The sequence below is a fragment of the Chaetura pelagica genome, unplaced genomic scaffold (genome assembly GCF_000747805.2).
Source record: "Chaetura pelagica isolate M959 unplaced genomic scaffold, ChaPel_1.0 scaffold213, whole genome shotgun sequence".
NCBI classification, from domain to species: domain Eukaryota; kingdom Metazoa; phylum Chordata; class Aves; order Apodiformes; family Apodidae; genus Chaetura; species Chaetura pelagica.
In genome coordinates, this window is record NW_009952597.1 from 722747 (window position 1) to 732954 (window position 10208).

Below are 10208 nucleotides of genomic sequence, written 5' to 3' on the forward strand. Positions count from 1 at the left end.
AGTCTATAGAGTACTTTATATGATTTTATTTTTTTTTTAAATCTAAAAAGTTGTTGCCAAATGGATTTGTGGTCCTTTAGCCATCTTTAGTCCTTGCCCATTGAGGAAATACATAATGAGAGATAATTATCAGACTACCCCTTTAGTAGCCAGCTTCTTTTCTGGATTCTCTGCCTATGTTTGAGAGTGAAATCAAGGACAGCATTTGTTTAATGTGTTTCCTTTAATGCGTTTTCTAGGGAAATCAGAGCAGATCAATAAACACTGCTGTGTTGACTAACTCACCCCTTTTCCAAGCTCAGTCATTAGGTGCAAAAATTAAATGTTCAGAATGAGCAGGTCATGTATTTCAGTGCAAGCTCTGGGTACCTCTAATTGCTTGTGACGGGTGAAAGTATCTGAAATGTGCAGCATGTCTTAATTATTCTGTGCTTCCTGGATAAAAGAAAAGAATAAAAAAAAGAGAGAGAGATTTTTCTAAATCTTTTGTGACCCAATAGGGATTTCTGTTGTAGAAGAGATGGTTTTAAGCAGACAGGGTATTTTTTTAAAGACGCATATCCATATTAAATAACTTAATCTTTCTCATGCAGGAAGGCTGAAAATGCAGCACAGGGATAAATCAGCTTCTTTCAACCGGTAATTGAGGGGAAATGTTATCACTAGTATATTTTTTATATTGACAGGGAATGAGAATATCCAAAGTTTGATATTTTAATACCTTTCTGAATGTATTATACAAGCATGGCAAGAGAAAATCACTTACTGCTAGCCTAAGCTCATCAGGCCTGGTATAATTAACATAAATTTCTCACACAAATACCTAAGTTTCTGATAGACCCTCAGCTAATCTCATTTTCATTTTTTTAATACCTGAGAGGATCTGAAAGCTGTTACCATAAAGCATTCGGCAGCGAATACAAAGGCGACCTTTGCAGAATATTTAGAAGGACCTAATTGGTATTTTTCCACCTTTTTTTCCTGGTCTGGGTAGAAAAGTACCATTCACTGAGGTGTTCCAATGTGCACTGCATCTTTCCTCTGCTCCAGGTTCCGGATGAGGCAGGTGAATGTGGTGGGTCCCAGCCCTTTCAGCCTCCCCTCCCGTGTCATCCAGACCCTGCAGGCTCCTCCGGACGCGGCCCCCGGCAGCGTCACCGTGCGCACGGCCAGCGAGACCAGCCTGTGGCTGCGATGGGTGGTGAGCACACCAGGAGGGACTGGGAGGGAAAGGGAGCCAGGTGCTGGTGCTTGGGATGTGGCTCCTTCCCCAGAGGGTCAGGCCAGCACTCGGGAATGCCTTTGCCTTGCGTTCAGCAGAAGGAATAACGGCAAAATTATTTCCTTTTGCAGAATAGTCGGAAATCTGAGACTTACCTTAAGTGCCTTATTAATCACTTGAATTGCCTGCTGCCACTACTTCTGCCACTTCATCAGGGGAATATATGCCTGTGTGTAAAACCTTGGCTTTTGACACTCTCTAGTTCCACAGTCTGGGTCAATGTGTGGATCAGGAATATAATACTTGAGCCAATTTGCCTTTTCCTGGGGTTCAGTTGTTTGCTTTGCAGCAAACAGTGCCCAGAAGGGACACACTGGCCCTTGGCAACGGTCCTGCAGGCAGTGAACAGCTGTGGTTCAAAGTTTGCCTGTTACACTCCTGTAGGAAGATTATATTTATGTGAAAGGGTGTGGAGTTAAGTGATAAAACATAGAAAGAAATGAGTAATTGTGAAGATGCAGTGAATGATGACATTGTTGTGCCCCTTAGACTGTTTCAGTTACCCATAGAGTTGCCACACTGGGATTTACTTGGCAATTAACCTGCTCCAGAATGGTTTTTCTTCTCCCCTATTAGGCAGGATTTTCCACTGGGGTTACTGCGGTGTGAAGTTGATGAAGCACAGGTTTTCTTTTGCCCAAATGTTAGCTTTTCCATGCATAAACTCATTATGGCTGGAAGTCAAAACCAGGCTAGAAACGAGAGGGTTTTTCTTCTATCAGGAAAGGATAATTCCAGTTTCTCAATGGGGCACTGCACTTAATTCTGAGCCTTGAAAGGCCAAAACATCAACCTTGAAGGTGTCACTTCAGTATCCACAGAAAAGCCATTGCAGTTCATTTGATAGGACCCACATAACTCACTCATGACTTTACCGTGTCACTAACATGCCAGTGTTGTTAATCCTTCGGTACTATAACCAGACCTACATCTCTTCCAACAAAATTAAGTCAAGGCTGTTTGAAGAGACTTTAAAACATTTTTAAGATTGTGTTCCCTTGCTGTGCTACTGGGAAGCCTGCTTTTCATGAGTCAAACTGAGCAGGGTTCAGGAGGAGCAACAGCCACAGCTAAAAATGACCTGACATACCTTTTTCATGCTTAAAAATGTCAGTATTTCAAAGTGTTTAATCTCTTTCTTTTTTTTTTTTTTATTTCATTTGCAAGACCTGCAGGTGAATCTGTGTCCCCCTGGGAGCTGGGAAATCCTTCCTTCCTACAGAATAAGGGCCATATTTCTAGCCCCACTTGCCTGCAGGATACAGTCTTCTAAGCTGTGAAATATTAATGTGTATCAAACTTTCCCAGTGATTCAAAACTGAATCTCAGCCACCCGTGGCATCATGTAGTTAGTTTTAAGGGGTAAAAACTCTAAACTTTATGAAGTAGGCTAATTATTTCATATTTTAATCTCTGAAATTGCTTGGGGAGTTAGAATGTTAGAATAAATCTTTGCTGATAAATGAGTAGGCAGAGAGTCAGTAAAAAAAAAAAAGAAAAATGTATGATAAATGAATTTGTCACATGCTTCAGCAATTTATCATTCATTTCCATAATTAATCACAAAGCTCTGAAATATACTGTATTCATATCATCTCTGTTGATACACCCACAGCCAATGGCACAGTTCTGTGAGCATATCTGTTTGGTTCAAAATGAAAGTCAAAATTACAAGATAATTTCAAGCAACACAGAAATGTAGAGATCACAAAATGTAAATAAAGCAGAAAATCAACCTCTTGATCCTTTTCACTTTCCTTTGGCTCTTTGAGTTCAGCCAGTCTTGGGACACGGTCTGGAAAGCCCTGGCAATGTGTTTTGCATAGGAATATTGTGCTTGTTTTTGTGTCATTTGCCAGCCCCTCCCGGACACCCAGTATAACGGCAACCCGGAGTCGGTGGGGTACAGGGTCAAGTTCTGGCGTGTGGATCTGCAGTCTCCCACCTCCATGAAGGTTATTAACGACCGGTTGGAAAGAGAGCATACGATTGAAGATCTGGAAGAGTGGACAGAGTATGATCTCCAGATCCAGGCTTTCAATGCCATCGGGGCAGGACCGTGGAGCGAAGTAGTGCGAGGTCGTACGCGGGAGTCCGGTGAGTGGAGGCACCGTGTCTGCTCTGAGGGGCACAGCCCAGAACTTCAGCATTGTCTGCCCTTTTGTTCAGATATTTTCAATTTTTCTTTTTGCCTGTTGATGTATTACATCTAAAATGATAGGAAAAACATGACCTCTAGACACACTCCAGGCAAAAAGACATACAAGCATTTGAGGGAGTTATTTGTTTCTTTTCTGCCTACCCTGCTTTCGTACATAAACCTGCAGGTTATTTACTTAAAGCCAACAAAAAAACCTCTCATTTCCTACTTGGCAGCAGTATGGACAACACAAGAAGTTTGTATACAGCCTTCTCTGGCTGAGCAGGTCTTTCATGCTCCCTCTCTGTTCTTGGTACCCCATTGTCCCTCTTTCTCCCCCTTTCACTCTCTCCTTCTAGGTTGGGGCAGATCTCATAGTCGTGGTTATCTGAAATTTTATTTCAAGCAAGAAATTTTATTTCTGAAAGGGCACAAGTTATTTTAGAGAGCTGATTACCCATGAAGAAATAGAATAATCCTCCAAGGTTTTGATGACAGGTTTTCAAAACTGCCTTCTAAAATCATCTGTACAAGGGTACACAGACGTAACCTGCACATAGACTTGGAGCACTGGGCACTGGATTGTCTTTCTGAATTGTCCAAACTAGCACAGGGACTTCAAATATCAGAAGTAAACTCTCCATCTCAGGCAACAGTAGATTATTTTTAGCTTAGTAGCAACAGTAAAGACAGATGTTGAAAAGCTGCTCTCTAGCTTCCACAAAACCTGTTTCCAAAACTGCACCTGGTACATTAAAATTTATATTGCAAGTGAATAACAAAGCTAATGACATACACAGTTTGGAAGTTTAGTAATAGCAGCTCTTTGTTACCTGTATTTATGCAAACATCAACACTGATTTTTTCTTAATTTTTTCTTATTTTTCTTAATTTAAAAGGTTTGGGAATTTAATCTTATTCACACCCTATGTTTACAGACAGAGATATATGTCTGTGCACTCTGTACCACACAGTGTTGCTGGGTTGAAAGCATGGATGTGCTGTCCAGGGCAGGATTTGGTCTGCTGGTTCCAGTAATCATCCTTTGAACTAGGGGAGGAGAAAGCTGAACAGACTCATCCCTCTCTGTTGGAATGTTGCTCTTTGGGAAGCAGTAATTGGAAAGCTATTGCCAGAGTTCTTTTAAACAAGGTGTGCTTTGCTGGAGTTAAGAGATAGCCTGACCCAAACAAAATAGTTTTGAAGTGTTCTGTATCATAATAAGAAGGTACCACATTCTCCACGTTCTCCTTTCTGCTGCTCTTCAAACATTTCTTTTGAAATTTAGTAAATACCAAGATTAAGTGACTTCATAAAGCCTGAGGATTACAGTGCTCTTGCTCAGCATCTAAAGATCAGAGGTTATGTGTGTATTTGGCATTTTCTTTTGCAGTATTAAAAGAAGGTTGACTTGAAACTGATTGTAGGAGGCACACAGAAACCTGGATCAAAATAACACAAAACTGTGATCTAGGCCACAAGGACTCATTTGGGTTTTTTTCATGTGTTTTATTTGATATTAACATCTGATTTCTTGAATAGAGCAAGTCAGGGCTCATACTTTTGGATGTATCTTCTTAGATTTAGTGTATACAAGAAGCTCTGGCACAGCAGCAAGCTGGATGAGGCAATTTCAGGGGATCTGCAGTTAACCTGGATGCACAGTCAAATGGGGTTAAAATGCAAATGAAAGCTACCTAAAACCAGAGAGAAAGGTCAAAACACTTTTGGGTCTACCTTCTGAACTATAAGAAAAATTGTATTTACTGCTTATGTTTTCAAAGTATCACTAATAGCTGAGCACACATGCTGACAGTAACAGAACATGCCATTACAGGTAGTCTTTGGTTTCTGAACCTCTGGAATATAAAACATCTTGAAACGAAAAAAGCTATAAGAGAATAAATTATGCTGTAGGTTTTGGTATCTCAGGTTTGGTTGGGAAACAGTTGGGAAACTCTAAAATGTAAATCTAGGATAGTGTTGCAAGCAGCTGAAGACAAAGGAGAATGAATTCGGATTTTTAAACAGGACTGGTTTTATCAATCCAAAATGGTTTTATAATGTTAGAAATTAAATAACTCATTAAACTTTACGGTGTAAAGAAACTGTAGAGTGACAAACTCAGTTTTCACTCAATAAATTGACTGATACAATATGGAGAAAGCAAGAAAAACTGAAGACCACAAATGTATTAGAACAACCTTGACAGGGCTGCTTCCTTTTAGATACGAACAATTCATCTCAAATACACCTAACCCAGTGTCTTAATATTTTTGGGCTCTTAATATTCAGCTACATCAATGTGTATACTTGTCTTACAAAATCAGCTATTACAGAAGCATGTTTACGTACCTATGGCAAAGATCAATCTCTTGATGTATCAGAGGCTGACCTTGATTAAGCAGCTACTGTGGTGTGATAAAGCACCACTTGATAATTCAAATGTGGTCCAATGTCACCGCAGGGACTTGTCAGTTTATACAAGCTGAGAATTTGGCCTCTGGTATCTAATTTTATAGACAAAATGGTTGTGTACTGCAGCCATGCAACTTAAGCCATAAACTGAGCTCTTAATTTGCACTTCTTAATTGACATCAGATGTAGAGTTTGCCAGCTTTGTTTTTTACTTTCAAAAAACTGTGGTGAATGTACAGCTAAAATGAGCTGCAAAAATGGAGAGAACCACTGCATCCCACTATCTAGCTTTCTTAGAAAGCCAAAATACAAGCTAGCTTATTAAAGCTGCTTTTGGCTCAGAGACACAAAACTGCATCATTTGCTAGATATCAAATATGGCTATGTCAGAGGTAGAAAGAGGATGCATGATCTTAGATGCCAACATAGTTAACCTTAAAAACTTGAGTTCTTATTGAAGTTCCAGTGCAAAGTGCTGGTAACTGTAATTTTCTATGTTTGATCTTCTAAAGCACATTGTGCAGCTGGTGGTTTGCTGGATTAGCTCATCATTTAGTTTCAGTATTTCTGGTTCAGTTTGTTAAAGCTCTGAGATGTTTTGGACACTGTTGCTTGGCTTCTCTATTGTTCTTGAGAGTTACTAATGAGAACTCGGCTTTTATAACAAAGTCTTCAGTGCAACAGTTAAGGACACCAGCATTAGAGAAGGGAGCTTGCACAGGAACAAAAGATCTATATACCTCATTCAAGCTGCTAATTAGTCTTAGCAAACTCTAATTTCTTTGAATCATGATATTCTGGGAGAGGAGAGAGAAATGAAGGTTATGTTTCAATTCAGTCTTAAAGGGTCAATCAAAGTCTGTTACTTGATGAAAGACCGGCAATAGTAAGATCTATAATACCACTTTCAGGTCCTGAATTCATATATCCATGTTAGAATAAAATTCTCAACACTAATATGAGAACTGGAGAATTAAAGTGCAGTCAGTGAACACAAGCGTTTTTGCTATTTAGGCATCGGGTTTAGATTCCTTTCCAGCAAGAGGGGACATTTAGCTGCTCCGGCTGTTGCTGGGAATTAAGAGGAGTCTGGGCTAATAAATCTTCTGTTAGACCATTCTCTCCTTTGTGAGCTTTTGAGTTGCCCTGCCAGCAGCATGATCCTGCACACACCTCAAAGCCAGCCTGCACGCAGGGCCAGCCCGGGCACAGCCTCCCTTTTTGTGGATTCAGGAAATCTCGTGGCTGCTGATCAAAGAGGAAAAGAAATATTTGTAAAATAAAGCAATTTTTTTTTTCCTCTCTCTCTTTGAAAGGCTTTAAACTAGATAAAATAAAAATAAATGTGGCTGGAAAGGGCTTCTTTCCTCTACGCATTCCGGTTTCCTGCGACCCACCTCCACCCTTTCTCTCTCCAGAAGTGATTCATGTGGGAGTAGCTCTTTGTGAAGACCTACAGATAAAGTTATGGCAGCTATCCAAAGACATTCATGGCTCCTGGCAATCTATTTTCCTTTAACATAATTATAGCCTTGTGGGGGATAAATCTAGAAGATTTTAAATAAAAATTATTAAAAAAAAAAAAAAGTCATATCAGTATCAGAAGAGGGAAAAAAAAATGGGATGGATTTTAGTCTGCTGCTGTGTTATGTGATGGTGCTCTGTTCCTCATGTCCCAAATAATTGGCAATGGGGAATTTGTTTCAGAAATTACTATCTCTCTGGTTAGCCTTGAGTGCACAAGGCTGGGGGTGGTGGTTTTTTGTTTTTTTTTTTCCCCCCAATTTATATTAATTCTGGTGTCATACTCATTATCTTGCTCATGTTGCCAGGAGCTTCAGGAGCTCCTTCAAAACTGCAGATCTGTTCATTCGTTCTGACAGCCAGGAAAGCGTTACTTTTGGCAGAGTTTTGTGCTCCTTTTTGTGATATATTCAGGACCTAACCAAGCCTTACTGTCCTTAAGTACTTGGGTAACATTACTTGCTGAAATGTTTTCTTGAGGTCTGACAGGTGTATCGTGCTTTAGAAGGGATTGTACCCTTCAGATGTTGGAAATGCCATGGGGGGGAGGGGGGGAAATGCAAAAGGGCAGCATAAAATGTGAAGTTTTAAAAATAGCCTGGAATCCTGCTTACCTAACATGGCATGCTATTAAGCTTGCCTGCAAAACTTGCAGTTGTGGGTTGTTCTGCAATGGTCACAGTTTTAATGGCATGAGAAAAATGCAAGTTTGCTCTTCTCCCCAGTCAGAGAAAATCACAGTGTTCCTGTGCCATCACTTCTAATGATGTTTCTAGTTTCATAAAAGCCAATTTTGCAACATAAATGAAACAGGCTTATCTTTCATTTACACCATATCAAGCCCTGAAAATACACCTTGTGTTAATGTATCCATCTATAATTGATGTATTGCAAATGTTGAGCACTATCACATCATCAAAAAGCTCAGAGGTTAAAGAACTTCTCACTGAATTGGGAGAGCAATCCACTGGTTGAGATTATTGCTAAGTCTACACAAGATGCTATCATTTCCTCTCAGATAATATAGGGAGCCAGCCAGCTTGGTGTAACACTTCTTGGTAGAACAGATTGTACCAGAAGATAAACTCCCATTCATAAAGATTTCTGGCTTTTAGCACTGGGATATGAAATGTATGGGAAAGAAATACTAGGAGATAGACTTCAGTAGAAGTCCAGAGATTTCAACTTGTTTCTAATTATGGCAAATATGTAGAACCTGAAATTTATTAATATCTGTCTGTGTTCACTGTCTGTCTGTAGACACTGATTAGTATTAAATGTTTAGCTCTTTGCAAAGTTTGTGGTTTCTGAGGTGAACTGGCAAGAAATTGCAGAGTAGGCTGAAATACAAAGAGGATGCAAAATGAATACAAGAGGAGAAGGGATTGTCTAGAACCTATCCCTGTCCTTTTGGATTTGAATACTTTTCTGTGGGATGCTGGAGCAATCTCAAGCAGATAGGGAGATGGAGCAAAAAGGTCTGGTATGTCTTACCTATTTCTGCTTTTGGCTCTGCCATGTGATTCCAGTTCCCTCTGCTCCTCCTGAGAATGTCTCTGCTGAGGCCGTGAGTTCAACCCAGATCCTTCTGACATGGGCTGCAGTCCCTGAACCTGAGCAGAATGGTCTCATCCTGGGTTATAAGGTATGCAACTGGAGTCTCATCCTTACTTAATTTTTATTGCATTACCCGGGTATGTTTTTGCATTTCTTATTTTTCACCTGCTGGGTATGTATATCATTCCTAAGTCAGCTGGAGATGGCACAGGAAGTGTGCTGGTTCTGAAAAGTGTCTGGGGATTATAATCTCATTTTGTATTTTGTGAAATGAAAGAATCTCAGATGCATACCACTCTTGTCAGTCTTTGTCTAACAGTCTTTTTATTTCTACATTTCATATGCATTTATTCTGCAGATACTTTTCAAAGCAAAAGATCTAGACACTGAACCAAAGAGCCAAACAGTCAGAGGGAACCACACTCAGTCTTTCCTGCTCTCTGGCTTGAGGAAATATGTGCTCTATGAGATCCAGGTCCTGGCATTCACCCGCATTGGGGATGGAGTCCCCAGCTCTCCTGCAGTTATTGAAAGAACCAAGGATGATGGTAAGTCTAGAGGTCACCAAGATACTTCACTCATTGGATTCAACTTTCTAACATTGCTTTCTTTTAGTGATGCAAGTATAGGTGACAGCCCAAATTAGGCCTATTTTGATTTATTGGTTTTTTTTCAAATCAAATATCTATTCCTGTTGAAGTTCAATCATCCTCTAATAAAAATTAAAAAAGCAATAAATAAATCTAGGTCTGGTTGGGCTGAAGGAGAGATATGGAATTTGCAACTTTAGTGATCCATCCTCAGGTTTTTTTTCCAAAAAGAATAAGGCATTGACCCTGGGATATGATTATACAAGCTTCTTTTTTTATACCAGCTGCTTCCAGGGCTTCCCATGAGCTTGGTAGCTGCTGTGTTGAAGCCAGGGGAGCCCCTCACCCCAGCACTGCCTGAGCAGGTCAGTGTGATGGGAGCATCCCTGCTGAGGGAGTTTTACAGCAATTTACCTCAACTCTGACAATATTTTTGGCTTTGCAGATGTTAATGTTACTTTTAGTTTCATTACCATATCAGTATGAAATGAAGGTTAAGATCAGAGTCAGAGGCATCTGGTTTATACTCCCCCCCAAAAAGTCTCTCTTTTTTTCATCAGTATGTTTTCAACAATAATGGAACAAACATTGGTTTCTACAAGCTACTTCACTAGGGTGATTTGGTTGAGCTGAAAACACATTCAGACTGCTGGCTTAACAAGTCATTTTCCATAAAGTGCAGGGGAAGAATAAACTT

General features: G+C 40.0%; 1 protein-coding gene across 1 annotated transcript in view; it reads left to right on the forward strand.

Moving 5' to 3' along the window:
- Positions 1–10208, forward strand: part of SDK1 (sidekick cell adhesion molecule 1) — a 386227-nt gene that overhangs the window by 306875 nt on the left and 69144 nt on the right. Inside the window, exons 24-27 of the mRNA XM_009993680.1 lie at positions 1051–1201; positions 3142–3379; positions 8894–9009; positions 9280–9469. Coding sequence (XP_009991982.1) covers positions 1051–1201; positions 3142–3379; positions 8894–9009; positions 9280–9469 — 695 coding nt within the window. The remainder of the gene's footprint in view (positions 1–1050; positions 1202–3141; positions 3380–8893; positions 9010–9279; positions 9470–10208) is intronic.